The sequence below is a fragment of the Arabidopsis lyrata genome (genome assembly GCF_000004255.2).
Source record: "Arabidopsis lyrata subsp. lyrata unplaced genomic scaffold ARALYscaffold_7, whole genome shotgun sequence".
Taxonomy (NCBI): domain Eukaryota; kingdom Viridiplantae; phylum Streptophyta; class Magnoliopsida; order Brassicales; family Brassicaceae; genus Arabidopsis; species Arabidopsis lyrata.
Genome location: NW_003302549.1, coordinates 5,564,725 through 5,579,494, shown reverse-complemented (window position 1 = coordinate 5,579,494; position 14,770 = coordinate 5,564,725). Strand labels below are relative to the sequence as shown.

At 40.5% G+C, this 14,770-nt stretch overlaps 5 protein-coding genes across 12 annotated transcripts; 4 read left to right on the top strand and 1 right to left on the bottom strand.

The window, feature by feature from the left end:
- The first annotated feature begins 378 nt into the window (after positions 1-378).
- On the top strand, positions 379-3,581 carry LOC110226459 (putative transcription factor bHLH056). Of its 2 annotated transcripts, none has more exons than XM_021018236.1 (8): positions 379-959; positions 1,048-1,774; positions 1,835-1,909; positions 2,020-2,085; positions 2,160-2,225; positions 2,584-2,928; positions 3,033-3,111; positions 3,326-3,581. In XM_021018236.1, coding segments are annotated over exons 1-8 (1,449 nt in total). In that variant the 5' UTR covers positions 379-957; the 3' UTR covers positions 3,415-3,581. The 2 variants fall into 2 exon arrangements, with proteins under 2 accessions (XP_020873895.1, XP_020873894.1); XM_021018235.1 differs by having other exon boundaries at positions 381-959; positions 1,048-1,732.
- Positions 3,582-4,166: 585 nt separating this feature from the next.
- LOC110226458 (transcription factor bHLH119) lies at positions 4,167-7,190 on the top strand. The gene is made up of 8 exons (XM_021018234.1): positions 4,167-4,349; positions 4,433-4,747; positions 4,835-5,549; positions 5,629-5,703; positions 5,782-5,847; positions 5,922-5,987; positions 6,354-6,698; positions 6,793-7,190. Coding segments are annotated over exons 1-8 (1,662 nt in total). The 5' UTR covers positions 4,167-4,347; the 3' UTR covers positions 6,871-7,190.
- An 860-nt stretch (positions 7,191-8,050) lies between these two features.
- On the top strand, positions 8,051-10,366 carry LOC9303509 (transcription factor bHLH127). The gene is made up of 6 exons (XM_021018245.1): positions 8,051-8,928; positions 9,002-9,076; positions 9,167-9,232; positions 9,313-9,378; positions 9,747-10,061; positions 10,150-10,366. Exons 1-6 carry the CDS (start codon positions 8,410-8,412, stop codon positions 10,231-10,233), a joined length of 1,125 nt encoding a protein of 374 aa, XP_020873904.1. The 5' UTR covers positions 8,051-8,409; the 3' UTR covers positions 10,234-10,366.
- Positions 9,973-12,485, bottom strand: LOC9305543 (zinc finger HIT domain-containing protein 3). Of its 7 annotated transcripts, none has more exons than XM_021018238.1 (10): positions 12,350-12,484; positions 12,136-12,167; positions 11,777-11,827; positions 11,534-11,617; positions 11,310-11,393; positions 11,103-11,195; positions 10,889-10,977; positions 10,742-10,792; positions 10,605-10,639; positions 9,973-10,201 (listed from the first exon to the last, which is right to left on the bottom strand). In XM_021018238.1, exons 1-10 carry the CDS (start codon positions 12,430-12,432, stop codon positions 10,162-10,164), a joined length of 642 nt encoding a protein of 213 aa, XP_020873897.1. In that variant the 5' UTR covers positions 12,433-12,484; the 3' UTR covers positions 9,973-10,161. The 7 variants fall into 7 exon arrangements, with proteins under 7 accessions (XP_020873897.1, XP_020873899.1, XP_020873898.1 ...); XM_021018240.1 differs by having other exon boundaries at positions 11,310-11,390; positions 12,350-12,483; XM_021018239.1 differs by having other exon boundaries at positions 11,534-11,614; positions 12,350-12,483.
- A 110-nt stretch (positions 12,486-12,595) lies between these two features.
- LOC9305542 (methyltransferase-like protein 5) lies at positions 12,596-14,235 on the top strand. Its single transcript, XM_002869425.2, has 9 exons — positions 12,596-12,706; positions 12,794-12,850; positions 13,058-13,155; positions 13,247-13,316; positions 13,399-13,447; positions 13,531-13,619; positions 13,713-13,760; positions 13,857-13,916; positions 14,006-14,235. Exons 1-9 carry the CDS (start codon positions 12,647-12,649, stop codon positions 14,099-14,101), a joined length of 627 nt encoding a protein of 208 aa, XP_002869471.1. The 5' UTR covers positions 12,596-12,646; the 3' UTR covers positions 14,102-14,235.
- The last annotated feature ends 535 nt before the right edge of the window (positions 14,236-14,770 follow it).

Sequence of the window (14,770 nt, the reverse complement as noted above, 5' to 3'; positions counted from 1 at the left end):
CGCAGAGTTTGAGGCAAACACAACAAGACGTTGCAGAGCCAATATGTAATTAAATGTTTATTGATATTGTCATACTCATACGTAAGAAGAAGATGATATGTTTTTTACGTCGATACAAAAATCTCATTATGTTCTCTTCTGATGTTTTTGTTTAAAATAAAAAACACTAGCTTCCATATATAAGTCCATATGGAGCAAGAGAACAAAGTGACAAAAAAGAGTCGACGTGAAGAGTAATGACATCATTGTGAATAGTGAAAACGTCATTGTATGCACATAGACACACTTCCTGGTGTGAGAGAGCTTATCCTATGTTCCTAAGAGCATCTCCAAAGGGAGATTCTCTGAAATTTTTTGATCGGTTCTCTTAATTTAAGTGATTAGAAATAAATCAAAACATGTAATTATGAAGAGAGGCGTTTCTCTTGTGAGAGTTTTGAGAATGTGAGAGAGCCGCACACGTGGCAATCTCTGATAGGTTGATTAAACTTAACAAAAATAAAAAAAACCCCTCTCTCTTCATTTCTTCATCTCGTCGGGAAATAGAGCTCCCCAATTCTATCTCACCATTGGAGATGCTCTAAAAGCACACAATTTAATCGGTAAAAAAGAAAAGAAAAAATAGCGACTCAACGAATCTGACTCAAAAAGTTACAAACTCTGTTCACTAAGTGGTTTCTTGGAGCTTTCTAGGGTATATTGGAGACAAGAAATTCTCTTTTTCTTTCTTTTTAACAATTCACAACAAATAAAAAACTACTTTTTCATGATAAAAGGTAACAACAATTCACAACATGTGTTTGGTTTCTCTCATAGATTTGGTTCTTTTTGTCTGATCAAGACATAAATAATTTTTGTTCCCGACTTCGAAACCAACGATGATTATATCATCCCACATTCTTCTTCTTCTACATCTTCCTCCTCCTTGATCTCATTTCCCTAGAAAATCCATACATCATGTAAGTTCCTTTGCGATTCTTTGCTCTTATTTGCAAGTTTTTTCTGCACAGTTTGATGATTAGAGTTTGGGTTTTGGTTTGAAATTAGGGGTGAAGATGATATTGTGGAGCTCTTATGGAAGAGCGGCCGAGTCGTTCAAAGCAGCCAGACACAGAGACCTTCTTCCGATCCTCCTCCCATTCTCCGCGGCAGCGGAAGCGGCGGCGGAGAAGAAGAAGAAAATGCCCCGCTTCCTCCACCTCCACCTCTGCCTCCCCTGCATCATCAAAATCTCTTCATTCAAGAAGACGAAATGTATTCTTGGCTTCACCAATCTTACCGCCAAGATTATTTATGCTCCGAACTTCGCTACTCCGGCGTCGCCTCCAATCCGGCTACTCACCCGCAAAGTTCCATCTCTCCGGCACCATGTCCTTTTGCTCCATACGATCAGCGGGGTCAGACTATCGCCACGAGAAGGGTGGAGAACTTTATGAACTTCTCGTGGCTAAGAGGGAACATATTTACTGGCGGTAGAGTTGAAGCTGGAGTGGTGAGAGAATCGATCCAGTTGGGTTCGAGCACGACCCCTTCGTCTTCGGCCACTGAATCATGTGTAATACCAGCGACAGAAGGCACCGAGAGTCGAGTGTCACAAACTTTGGCAGTTCCTGGTCTTGGTCAGAAGGGAAAGGCGGTGGTGATTGAGACGGCCGAAACACCATCTTCAGGAGTGTGCAAGGCCGAAACAGAGCCGGTTCAGATACAACCAGCAACCATTGTCGAAATCCAGGTGAGTCAGAGCTTCCATAGGTTAACCTACGCACCCATGTTAGTCACTTGACCCGTGCAGTTTAGCAGTCAAGGCTTTTTTTTGTTGTTTCGTGGTGTACAGGGAACTGAAGAAGCTCGTGGTTCAATGTCTAGGAAGAGGTCAAGAACTGCAGAAATGCATAATCTCGCCGAAAGGGTTCTTATATTTCCATTGGAATTTCAAGATTTTGAGTTTCAACAATGGACTCTCTGTTTCATCTCCATTAAAACGTAGTTTTGTTTGTCAAACTTGTTTTTATTTAACAGAGACGGAGAGAAAAGATCAACGAGAATATAAAGACTCTGCAAGAACTAATTCCTCGCTGCAACAAGGTCTCTCACAGTTTCACATAACTTGTTGTTATTAAACTTAAGCTTGATTCTGATTCTGTTTCTACTCTGATCAGTCCACTAAAGTTTCAACGCTGGATGATGCTATCGAGTACGTCAAATGGCTACAGAGCCAAATACAAGTATGCTCTTAAAAACAGAATGTGTTTTAAACCACTGGTTCAACATGGAAACAGTTCAGATGTATCTAGTTTTGCTGAGGTTATTAGAGTTATTTTTGGTGTCTATCAACCAGCGTCTCCGCAGAGTTTGATGTCTGCGGATTCATCTTCTTGGAAGGGTTATAAAGTTTCTTGGGGGATAAATGCAAATCTTATAAGTCTCTACTTCGAAACGCTGGTACCTCGTTTAGATGGATGGCCTAATATCTGATTCCTCTTTTTAAACCCTGTCCTTTGAGGTCTTTACTCTTCTGTTTTACTTCCCGGTTACAGGATTATGTAGAAGATTTTAATATCTTAATCGATGTTGTTATGTCAGATGATGTCGACAGGACAGGGTATGATGCCGCCAATGATGTATGCAGGGAATACGCAACAGTTCATGCCCCACATGGCCATGGATATGAACCGGCCTCCGCCATTCATACCTTTCCCCGACACACCATTTCCTAGGCCGGCTCAAATGGCGGATGTAGATCCATCATATCCAGCACCGCGCTACCCTTTATCCGGCATTCAAACCTTTGACCCATCCAGAGTCCATTTACGAAGTCCGCAGCCTAACCCGGTGTCGAACCAGCCACAGTTTCCGGCTTACATGAATCCCTATAGCCAGTTTGCTGGTCTCCACCAGTTGCAACAACCTCCTCCTCCTCCATTTCAGGTAACTATTCCCCACAGTATCCATTATGTGAATTCCTCTGTTCCTACGTATCTATATATGGTGGTGTTCACAAGATCCTTTTTTCTAACTAAATGTTCTTATAGAGTCAAACAACATCACAAATGAGTTTCGGGCAGGCAAGTTGTACTAAGGAACCTGAGGATCAAGACAACCAACCAACAGGTTAGTAAGAATCAATAAAGGGGTTTCTTGGGAAATAAGTTAATGGCCAATTGTGTCTTTGTAGGTTAAAGTGCGGAGCTAAAAAGGATTAATTAGTTCTCCAATCAAATTACAATTTGCAGATAACATGTAGATTTTGTCTGTTAAGGTTAATGTATATCCTGTTTATGTTAATATCAGAAATCTTGAATCTAAATGGTCAATATATATACAGGTTGCAAGGTGGTCAGAGGTATTTGTGCATCCACAACAGCATCACGCTTAAGATTCCTCGATGCGGTCCCTTTGTTAGTTAGTATCTGAGGTCCTTGCTCTCTGGTTCCACGGTGACCAAATGTTCGACTAATTAAACACATAATGACCTAAGCAAAGTACATGTCCATCCACGTCTTTATGTTCCAAATGTGACTGTTTGTTTAAATTTATTTGTAATTATTTTCTTATAATAAAAAAGCTATATTTTCGTTAAATTTATATATATATATATATATATATATATATCAACCTTTTTTAGAAGCATTTCCCTGGAGATAAAGTGAGGAAGAAATTTCCTACGTTAAATGCTTTAACATCTCCTACGTCAAAACTCAAAAGAAATATTTAGTAGTATTATATGAAAAAATAAGAGTGAATTAAAGAAATATTTTTACTGTATGAGATTCAGTATGAACTTACTATCTATATGTATTTTTTCTGAAAATAAAAGTATTATCCAACAAAAAAAAAAAAACAATATAGATACAAAAGACGCAAGAGGAGCAATATGACTTTGTATCGATATTTGTAGAGAGGATGGCATAAGAAGAAGTCTGTTTGTTTCCTCAGGTTAATCTCATCATTATATATTCGGAATGTTTTGTTTCTCACGGAACTCTTAGCACAAAATTCTGAAATAATCAGAAGACTGTAGAACTCAAGAATGTGACCAACCACTAAAGGCCAAAACAACATTATAAAAACTAGGTTTCAAACTCGCAAATAAACCAAATTATGCAGGTTTTTTTTTTCTGCTCTCTGGTAAACGACAGAAACAGCGACGACGGTTGTTTTTTTTACTTCTTTTACAAATTTCCATTATATGTGTTTCTGGTCTTCTCTGTGGATTTTTTTTGTCTCAAGCTATATAAGCTTCCCTACTTTGAAACCGACGATGATTATATATATTATCCCTAATTCTTCTTTTTCTACTTCTATTTATTCCTCTTCCTTGATCTTTCTAAAGCATCCACATCCATCATGTAAGTTCCTTGAGAATTTTTTATTTCTCTTACTCGCAAGTTTTATCTTCACATGTTTGGTTTTGGTTTTGGTTTGAGATTAGGGGTGAAGATGATATAGTGGAACTCTTATGGAAGAGCGGCCAACTCGTTCGAACCACCCAAACACAGAGACCTTCCTCCGATAAACCCTCTTCTCCTCCACCCGTTCTCCGCGGTAGTGGAAGCGGCGGGGGAGATGAAAATGCTCCACTTCCGCTTCCGCTTCCACAGCCTCCACCTCCCCTGCATCATCAGAATCTCTTCATTCAGGAAGATGAATTGTCTTCCTGGCTTCACAATTTTTACCCCGGCGTCACGTCCACCCCGGCTACTCATCCCCAAAGTTCTGTCTCCCTGCCACCACCATCCAATGCTCCGTATATTTCCAGTTTTTTTCTTCATTCTCTTGCTTTCTGCAATTTGATGAGTCTGATATTAGAGTTTGGATTTTGGATTGAAATTAGGGGTGAAGATGATGTGGTGGAGCTCTTATGGAAAAGCAGCCAAGTCGTTCAATGCAGCCAGACACAGAGATCCATTCCTCCTCCCATTTTCCGCGGCAGCGGAAGCAGGAGCGGTGAAGAAACTGCTCTCCCTCCGCCTCCCCTGCATCCTTCTCAGCAGATTCTCTTTATCCAGGAAGACGAAATAGCGTCTTGGCTTTACCATCCTCTCCTCCAAGATTATCTTTCCTCCGGCGTCACTTCTACTCCGGCTACTCACCGACAAGGTTCCGTCTCTCTGGCACCACCACCACCACTCAGTGCTCCGTACGGTCAGATTACCGCTGCCAGAAGGACAGATAATTTTATGAACTTCTTGAGGCTTAAAGGGAACATACTTACCGGCGGTAGAGTTGAAGCTGGGCCGGTGGTGATAGAATCGACGCAGGTAGGCTCAAGCGCGACCCCGTCGTCTTCAGCCACTGAATCCTGTGTAATACCAGTGACTCACGGCACCGAGAGTCGAGCAACGGTCATTGGCGGAGTATCCCGTACTTTTGCAGTTCCCGGTTTTGGTAGGAGGGGAAAGGCGGTGGCGATCGATACGGCTGGAACATCATCTTCGGGGGTATGCAAGGCCGAAACAGAGCCGGTTCGAATACAACCGGAGACTGAGACGGAAATTGCCGAAGACAGGAAGCAAAAGGAGAGAGAAGAAACCATTGTCGAAATCCAGGTGAGTCAGAGCTCCCATAGGTTAAACTCGGCACCCATGCGTGAAGGTCGAGACTTATTTTTCTTTTCTTTGTGTACAGGGAACTGAAGAAGCTCGTGGTTCAACGTCTAGGAAGAGGTCACGAGCTGCAGAAATGCATAACCTCGCCGAAAGGGTTCTTACATTTCATTCCTTGGTTTCAAAAATGGACTCTCTGTTTCATCTCCATGAAGTGTTTTTTTTTTGTTAACAGAGAAGGAGAGAAAAGATCAACGAGAAGATGAAGACTCTGCAAGAACTCATTCCTCGCTGCAACAAGGTCTCTCACAGTTTCACATAACTTGTTGTTATTAAACTTACGGTTGATTCTGGTTCTGTTTCTACTCTGATCAGTCTACTAAAGTTTCAACGCTGGAAGATGTTATCGAGTACATGAAATCACTACAGATGCAAATACAGGTACAGTATGTCTTAAAACATAATCTGTGTAAAAGCAAACACAACCAGAAAGTGCTGTGGAATGGTTGACATGAAGATAGTTTAGATGAATCTGATTTTATGGGTTATTAGAGGTTTTTTTAATACTTTTTGTTTGTCAACCATTTAGATTTGATGTCTGCAGATTCATCTTCTTGGAAGGGTTTTAAAGTGTCATGGAAGATAAATGCAAATATTATAAGTCTATGGGTACCTCGTTTAGATGGTTGGCCTAATATATAGCTGATTCCTCTTAATTATTATGCCAGGTTCTTGAGGTCTTACTCTTCGCACGTTTACAGGATCATGACTGAAATTTTAATACATGAATCAATGTTGTTATGCCAGATGATGTCGATGGGTCATGGTATGATGCCACCGATGATGAATGCTGAGAATATGCAACAGTTCATGCCCCACATGGCCATGGGGATGAACCGGCCTCCTCCATTCATACATTTCCCTGGCACAGCTTTTCCTAGGCCGGGTCATATGGCAGGTGTAGGTCCATCATATCCAGCATCGCGCTACCCTTTTCCAAACACACAAGCTTCTGACCCACCCAGAGTCCAATTACCAAGTCTGGAGACTGATAACCCGGTGCCAAACCAGCCTCTATTTCCGGCTTACATGAATCCTTATAGCCAGTTTGTTGGTCTCCACCAGATGCAACAACCTCCTCCTCCATTGCAGGTTATTCTTTCCCAGTATCCCATTGTGCTTATTCCTCTGTTCCTAAAAATGAAGATGCTCACAAGATCCTTTTTTAAAAATGTTCTTATTGTAGAGTCAAACAACATCACAGCTGAGTTTCGGCCAAGCAGGTACTAGCAAGGGACCTGAGGATAACCAACCAACAGGTTAGTAAGAAACGGGGAATGAAGAGTTTTCTTGCGAGAATAAGTTAATGGTCAAGATTCTGACAGATGCATATCTCCATTGTGTTAGGTTGATCTAGTGGAGTTAAAAAGGATCTGTTCTCCAAGAAAATCACAATTTTGAAGGCGCTAACATGTAAATGCTTTGTCTGTTTAAGGTTAAAGTAGGTCCTTTTTCCATTTTTGTAAATGTCAGAACCTGGAATCTAGGGGTGTACGTAGGGGGTCAATATAAACAGGCTGGTGGGCAGGAGAAGAGAGATGTTAGTAGTGCATCCATCACACCTAATTTCTCCCTTTGCTAGCATCTGAGGTCCTTACTCTCTCGCTCCACGGTGACCTAATGTTCGAGTTCGACTAATTAAACACACAATGGCTTAGCAAAAGTACTTTGTTTATAATATCATCCTTTTCCAGAAAATGCGGAGAGAAAATCATAAAAGAAATTCTCTGCAAAAGAATAACCAAGTACGAGCCCCGCTTGGAAAAGAATGGTATACTTCTTCTCATAAAGTTATATATCCGGATTCCGGACCAAAGGACATTAATTACGGGTCTAACCTTAACGTCCTAGAAACTATGATTCCAACGAAAGAAAAGAAGAGCGTAATTAAAAGTCTGAGCCGTCTTGACTGAATGTCTGAGCCAAAATGACTAAATATAAGTATTTGATATTGTAAAGAGGATGGCGTAAGAAGAAGTCTGTTTGTTTCCTAAGGTTGATACAAAAGTCTCACTATTACATTTTCCGGTGATTTTTGTTTACACGTACACGTACATGAGTCATTCGGAATATACCAAAAGTCATAGCACGCACAAAGACGCTCATGTCCAGGGGGGGAGAGAGAGAGAGGGAGCTTATCTAGCACAAAATCAGAGAGAATCATACAACAGAGAAACATAAATAAATTTAAGGAACTCGCAAATCAATGTATGTGCATGTTTTTTTCTGGGCTCTGGATGGTTCCTTTGGAGGTTTATGGGTAAACGACATATGTTTCTTTTTTCTTTCTTTCACAAATATCTGCTTTTTCTCCTGATAAAAGGTATAATTCACAAGTTTCCAATACTATGTTTTGAGGGTTCTCTCAGAAATTTTGTTTCTTTTGTCGCAAGATATGGATCATTTTCGCTCTAGACTTCAACTTCAAAACCTATGATGATTATCTTATCACAGATTCTTCTTCTTTTTCTTCTATTTCTCCCTCCTTCTTGATCATCCCACAAATTCCCATCCATCATGTAAGTTTCGTTACTTGCAAGTTTTTTTTTTTCTCACTTTGCAATTCGACGAATCTTTTATTAAGGTTTTGGGCTTTCGTTTGAAAAATAGGGGTGAAGATGATATAGTGGAGCTCTTTTGGAAGATTGGCCAAGTCGTTCGAAGCAGCCAGACAGAGATACCCTCTTCTGATCCTACTCCCATTCTCCGCGGCAGGGGAAGTAGAGGCGGAGAAGAAAATGTTCCGCTTCCGCCTCCTCTGCCTCCACCGCATCATCAAAATCTCTTCATCCAGGAAGATGATATGTCTTCTTGGATTCATCATCATCCTCTCCTTCAAGATTATTTATGCTCTCAACTTTATGCTTCCACTCCGGCTCCTCACCCGCAGAGTTCCGTCCCTCTGGCACCACCACAATCCAGTGCTCCGTACGGTCAGATTATTATCGCTCCAAGAAGGGAGGAGAATGTTATGAACTTCTTGAGGCTAAGAGGTAACATATTAACTGGCGGTAGCGTTGAAGCTGGACCGTGGATTCCGGTGGGTTCGAGCGCGACCACGTCCTTATCGGCCACTGAATCCAATCTAACACCAGCGACCGAGAGTCTACCAACTGTCACTGGCGGAGTGTTCCACACTTTTTCAGTTCCCAGTCGTGGTGGGAAGGAAAAGGCGGTGGCCATTCAGACGGTTTGCGAGATCGCCGGAACATCATCTTCAGGCGTTGAAACAGAGCCGGTCCGGATACAACCAGCGACGGAGACTGATATTGCCGATGGCAGGGAGCGAAAGGAGAGAGAAGAAACCATCGCCGGAATCCAGGTGAGTTACAGCTCCGAGAAGTTAGTTAGTTGACACGTGCAGTTTAACCCTTTCCTTGTTTCGTGGCGTACAGGGAACTGAAGAAGCTCGTGGTTCAACATCTAGGAAGAGATCACGAGCTGCAGAAATGCATAACCTCGCCGAAAGGGTTCTTATATTTCCATTGGAATTTCAATATTCTGAGTTTCTTCTCCATTACAACGTAGTTTTGTTTGTCAAACTTGTTTTTGTTTAACAGAGAAGGAGAGAAAAGATCAACGAGAAGATGAAGACTCTGCAAGAACTCATTCCTCGCTGCAACAAGGTCTCTCACAGTTTCGCATAACTTGTTGTTATTAAACTTAAGCTTGATTCTGATTCTGTTTCTATTTCTACTCTCATCAGTCTACTAAAGTTTCAACGCTGGAAGATGTTATAGAGTACGTGAAATCTCTAGAGATGCAAATACAGGTATGCTCCTCAATAACAGAATGTGTGTTAAAGCAAAACACAACTAGTGGAATGGTTAAATATGGGATTAGTCTAAGATGAATCTAATTTTACACCCACTTTTAGATATGATATCTGCAGATTCATCTTCCTGGAAGGTTTATAAAGTGTCATGGAAGATGCCTTTTTTTAGATTTGATGTCTGCAGATTCATCTTCGTTTAGATGGGTGGCCTATTTGATGATTCCTCTTCTTATGCCCTGTCCTTAAGGTCTTGCTCTTTTTGTTTCTTGCAAGTCATGAATTTGTTTCCAACTTTACAGCATTATGTGATGAATTTTCGGATCATGACTGAGGTTTTAATATCTGAATCGATGTTGTTATGCAAGATGATGTCAACGGGATGTAGTACGATGCCGATGATGTATACATCGAATACGCAACAGTTCATGCCCCACATGGCCATGGGGATGAATCAGACTCCTGCATTCATACCTTTCCCTAGGCAGGCTCATATGGCGGGTGTAGGTCCATCATATCTACCACCGCACAACCCTTTTCCAAACATTCAGACCTTTGACCCATCCAGAGTTTGGTTACAAAGTCCGCAGCCTAATCCGGTGCCGAACCAACCTCAGATGAATCCTTATAGCCAGTTTGTAGGCCACCACCAGATGCAACAACCTACTTTTCCTCCATTGCAGGTAATTCTTTCCCAATATTGTACTTATTTCCTCTGTTCCTACAAATAAAGATGCTCACAAGATCCGTTTTTAATAAATGTTCTTATAGAGTCAAACAACATCACAGCTGAGCTTCGGCCAGGCAAGTAGTAGCAAGGAACCTGATGATCAGAACAACCAACCACAAGGTTAGAAAGAATCAGGGGATGACCTCAGGCTTTTCTTGAGTGATGCGTTAATGGTCAAGATTTAGACAAATACATCTCTATTGTGTCGTTGCAGGTTGATGTTGTGCAGTTAATAAAAAAAAATCAGCTCGCTAAGCAAACCACAATTTTGAAGATAACCAAGGCGCTCACATGTAAAAATTTTGGTCAGTTTCAAGGTGAAGTAGGTCCAGTTTTAGTTGTTTTTGCTTGTTTTAAGGTATGCTATAGAAGAGATGTTTGTGTATACCAAAAGGGCGTCGTTTTTATAGCCAGTAAACATTTCTCTTAAACTATGCAACAAAAACACCAAGCAAGAATACTTCTGGAATTTATGTTCTGAAGCAACTACACTCACTGTTCGTCACTACTCTTCGAAATGTTTGATAGAATCTGAAAAAAAAAAACAAAGTGGGAAACTTAGCCGAGGCTCTTTTGCTGGTCATTGATTGTTGCACGTTCTTGAAAAGAAGATAAAAGCTTTTAAGACGGTACCTTGTCTGTGAATTCGCGGAAAGCTTCTATTCCCATGGCTCCATCGAGTTCCTGATACATCCACAAATAGTTTCATCAAATCTTGTCAAAAGAAATCAATAACAGCGATGAAAATATTGAATCCATGACGATGTAGATGAGCTTTACCTGTAAAGGGTTGGAAGAACTATCAATTCTGTAGATGAGTTTCTGAAGAGCTTCATCCTTTAGAGCTTCTCGGATTTCACTAGAAGAAGCTGTAAAAAGTTTCCAGATTTAGAAATGGCATACGAAGCTATAGACGTTTGTGATCCAATAAGTTGAGAAAACGGATCCAAAATTGAGAATTAGTCGATATGTAAGTTAGTTGGAAGAACATTACCGATAGCCTCGAAATGTGTCTTTTCTAAAACATACTTTTCCTCCTCTACATGTATCGGTCTTGCTACCGGAATTTCCTTTGCTGGAGATTCAGCTACAAGAAACAGATTATGACTTAAACCCAGGTTCAAACATTTATTGTCTGATGCATAGCATCTCTGGCTACATCAGAGGTTTTGAAAATCAGACTAAGTTGGAAGAACCGTACCACTAGCCTTGTGCTGTGTCTTCTCTACTACATCATTAGCTTCCTCAGGTCTTTCCACCGAGACTTCCTTTGCTGGAGAAGCTGCTACAAAACCAGAGCATGATTCACACTGAGTAACTTACGAATTTCTTGTCTGATGCCATAGCATCTCTGGCTACATTAGAGGTTTTGAAAATCAGCCCATGAATGTAAATGAGACCAAGTTCGACGAACTTGAACCATACCACTAGCCTTGTGCTGTGTCTTCTCCACTACATCATTAGCTTCCTCAGGTCTTTCCACCGAGACTTCCTTTGCTGGAGAAGCTGCTACAAAACCAGAGCATGATTCACACTGAGTAACTTACTAAAGTGAGCAAACAGGACAAATTCGATATGGTATGCTATTAATCAAATCAAATAAACAGAAATGCAAAACCTAACAAAGGAACTAATCAAGAAACAATGAAAATAACTAAATGCACTAACCTGGCTTATCCACTGTTGAAGAAGGACCAGAAGGTTTAGCACATGGAGTCTCTGCATCATTGGTTAGATTATACATAGTTAGAACCACATCAATATAAACCTAAAGTAAAACCAAGATTGTTCTGCTATGAAAACAAAACAGATAAATAAAACAAATTTCCTCTACTTGGTCACAATCTCCAATGAAATTAGCAATGCAAAGGTCACGAGGTTGAAGCTAAGTAATAAAACAAGAGACACTCAACGAGTTCAATTACAAAGTCGAAAACTTTAGGTCTCACAAAGAAACAAACATCAATCAAGGAGCTGATCCAACTTTAAACTTGTACGAAATTCATAAAGAAACCAAAAGAAATTACCTTTGTGAATCTTGAAACAACCCAATGAACAGCTGCAGGCAAGCCACAGAACCAAGTAAGAAACAATGACAAAGATGACTTAGATGAAACGAAAGATAACCTAAACATTCAAAAGAGAGAGAGAGAGAGAGAGAGAGAGAGAGAGAGAGAGAGAGAGAGAGAGAGAGAGAGAGAGAGAGAGAGAGAGAGACGAAGAAGAAAGAAGAAGACTTACTAAGGAACAAGACAAGAAGGGCACTTGTATTTGGATACAAGCTTCTTGCAGATATCGCATGTTGGAGCAGCTCGAGGACACATCTCTCACTCTCTCAACGACCACAGCGATTCACAGGAACAGAGAAAACCTCAATGGGGTTTTACCTCTTCAGAGTGGAAAATAATGAAAGCCCAATGGGCCCAATAGGCCCAATAGGCCCAATGGGCATAACAGTTACAGTATCGGCTTCTTCTCCTTCCTGCTTTTTGACTTGCTTTGTGAATTCAGCAGAATTCAGAAACGCCGGAGAAAAAGATGAAGCTGAAACAATTAGAAGGCTTGTTGGGTGATCTTGAACAGTTCTCCAATCCTAAAGTATGCGAAAAAAGATTAGAACTTTGGATTCTAAGATTGTTGTTTTCTGGAAAATTCCTTGTTTGATATTTTGTTTTTGTGTCGTAGGTGGAATTGGAGCAATACCCAACTGGTCCTCACATTGCTTCTCGTATGCTTTTCACTGTAAATTCCTTCTTCCTCTGCTCCAAAGTTTATTACTTTTCTTAATTTCACGCTTTCTGTGAAGTGGGTCTTCACTGTCTAATCTAGAATTAATAAGATGTCAGATTTCTTTACTCTGAGTTGTTATTTGGGATGCTTGGTTTTTGTTCCTGTTGTAAGCCTGAAGTGTGTGTGTGTGTGTGTGTTGGTTCTGTATCCTTTGTTTAGGCAGAGAATTCATACGGAGATATAACTGATAAGGTCGTTGCGGATTTTGGTTGTGGCTGTGGTACTTTAAGTGCTGCTGCTGCTCTTTTAGATGCAGCGTGAGTAAATTCATCTCTACCTCACTCTTCTCTCATCTATGTATTTATTCGTTCTCTGGGGTTATCTAATCTCTTTATTGCTTCAAAACAGGTCTGTGATTGGATTCGATATCGATCCTCAATCTCTTGAAACAGCAACACTAAATGCAGAGGAACTTGAGGTTATCTTGAAATCCTTCTTTATGTAAACGAGTCTTCTTTAGGTTGTAGCAATGCTGTTGCTGTAATTGGTTTGTTTCGCAGGTTGAGATAGATTTCGTTCAGTGTGACATTACAAAGTTAGAGTTAAAAGGTACAATCTCCTTTCAGTTTAATTCATTCAACGAAAAGAAGAATCTACTTGTAACATTTTTGTGGCTCCATGAATTGTTTTAGGCCTGATTGTTGATACGGTTGTAATGAACCCTCCATTTGGTACACGAAAGAAAGGAGCTGACATGGAGTTTCTCTCTGCGGCAATGAAGGTAAAAAACAGAAACGAAAATCTCATTCTACTGTTTTCTGAATTTCGTATCACTCGATTATTTGTTTTATATATTCGATGTTTTGTTACGCAGGTCGCGTCAACAGCAGTTTATTCCTTGCATAAGACATCTACCAGAGAAGTAAGCAAAGCCTTCCTTCTTCCTTACAATAACTACTTACTTACTACTCACATTTAACTATGTATTTTGTTAGTAACAACCTTTATATTCTCGCAGCACATTAAAAGGGCGTATTTGCGTGATTTCAATGCGAAAAGTGCTGAAGTTCTATGTGAGGTTGGGCTAAAAGATTTGAAAATTATCATATGAAACTCTGATGGAATGTGTCTGAACATTCTAACTTATTCATATTGTTCCCCTTGCAGCTCCGATATGACTTGCCAAAACTCTACAAGTTCCACAAGCGAAAAGAAGTTGATATTGCTGTTGATCTCTGGCGTTTTGAGCCTAGACAGAGCTAGACCGCCACGATCATGTAATGTTTAACTTTGAGATAAGCTTGATTATGTATGGAGGGATTCATGATATGATGAACTCAGGTTTTATAACCAAAAATGTCTACAAAAATGGGAAGATTTTCCTTTTTTTTTTTTTTCATCAAATGGTAAGATTTTCCTCTAATCTCAACAAAAACACTGTGCTCTATCAAAACATATTGCACATGCGTGTAGACATTCAGATCTTAGACCACCACCAACCGAGACATTTTCTTACCAATGGATTAGCCACTGCTTGCATTGCAAGATCATCATCTACCAATTCCTTGAATGTTTCACTTCTTCCGACAAAATCAGTCTCAACGTTCATTTCTATCAACACTTCATTCTGAGAATTGTGGATGTATGAACCGGTTCTCCCTTGTGCTGCGATCCTGCTTGATTTTTTATCCGCCGTTGAAAGACCTTTCTTTCTAAGATATTCTTGTGATTTCTCAAGATCCCCTCATGTCGCTGCCAATGCCATCTTGCAATCCATCATTGCGGCTCCTGTTTCTTTCACGTTGTTGCTTCACAAGAGTAGCCAAAACCACTGCAGTTGCTAATGCCATTTACCCGAAATCAGCCAATGGATCGGTGTTTTTAAAGTCATGATATCAGATGGTTAATAAAGTGAACTCGAATCAGGCATCC

Excerpts from the sequence above, each read along its gene's own strand:
- LOC9303509 (XM_021018245.1), top strand. The coding sequence starts at position 8,410 with ATGTCTTCTTGGATTCATCATCATCCTCTCCTTCAAGATTATTTATGC. Across the intron at positions 9,077-9,166 it reads TGCATAACCTCGCCGAAAGG|AGAAGGAGAGAAAAGATCAA; the intron begins GTTCTTATATTT and ends TTTGTTTAACAG. Across the intron at positions 10,062-10,149 it reads CTACTTTTCCTCCATTGCAG|AGTCAAACAACATCACAGCT; the intron begins GTAATTCTTTCC and ends ATGTTCTTATAG.
- LOC110226458 (XM_021018234.1), top strand. Across the intron at positions 5,550-5,628 it reads AAACCATTGTCGAAATCCAG|GGAACTGAAGAAGCTCGTGG; the intron begins GTGAGTCAGAGC and ends CTTTGTGTACAG. Across the intron at positions 5,848-5,921 it reads TCATTCCTCGCTGCAACAAG|TCTACTAAAGTTTCAACGCT; the intron begins GTCTCTCACAGT and ends TACTCTGATCAG.
- LOC9305542 (XM_002869425.2), top strand. The coding sequence starts at position 12,647 with ATGAAGCTGAAACAATTAGAAGGCTTGTTGGGTGATCTTGAACAGTTC. Across the intron at positions 13,448-13,530 it reads TACAAAGTTAGAGTTAAAAG|GCCTGATTGTTGATACGGTT; the intron begins GTACAATCTCCT and ends GAATTGTTTTAG. Across the intron at positions 13,620-13,712 it reads TTCTCTCTGCGGCAATGAAG|GTCGCGTCAACAGCAGTTTA; the intron begins GTAAAAAACAGA and ends TTTGTTACGCAG.
- LOC110226459 (XM_021018236.1), top strand. Across the intron at positions 1,775-1,834 it reads TAACCTACGCACCCATGTTA|GGAACTGAAGAAGCTCGTGG; the intron begins GTCACTTGACCC and ends CGTGGTGTACAG. Across the intron at positions 3,112-3,325 it reads TCAAGACAACCAACCAACAG|GTTGCAAGGTGGTCAGAGGT; the intron begins GTTAGTAAGAAT and ends ATATATATACAG.
- LOC9305543 (XM_021018238.1), bottom strand. The coding sequence starts at position 12,432 with ATGTGTCCTCGAGCTGCTCCAACATGCGATATCTGCAAGAAGCTTGTA. Across the intron at positions 12,168-12,349 it reads CCTTCTTGTCTTGTTCCTTA|CTGTTCATTGGGTTGTTTCA; the intron begins GTAAGTCTTCTT and ends GCTTGCCTGCAG. Across the intron at positions 11,828-12,135 it reads TTGTTTCAAGATTCACAAAG|AGACTCCATGTGCTAAACCT; the intron begins GTAATTTCTTTT and ends CCAATGATGCAG.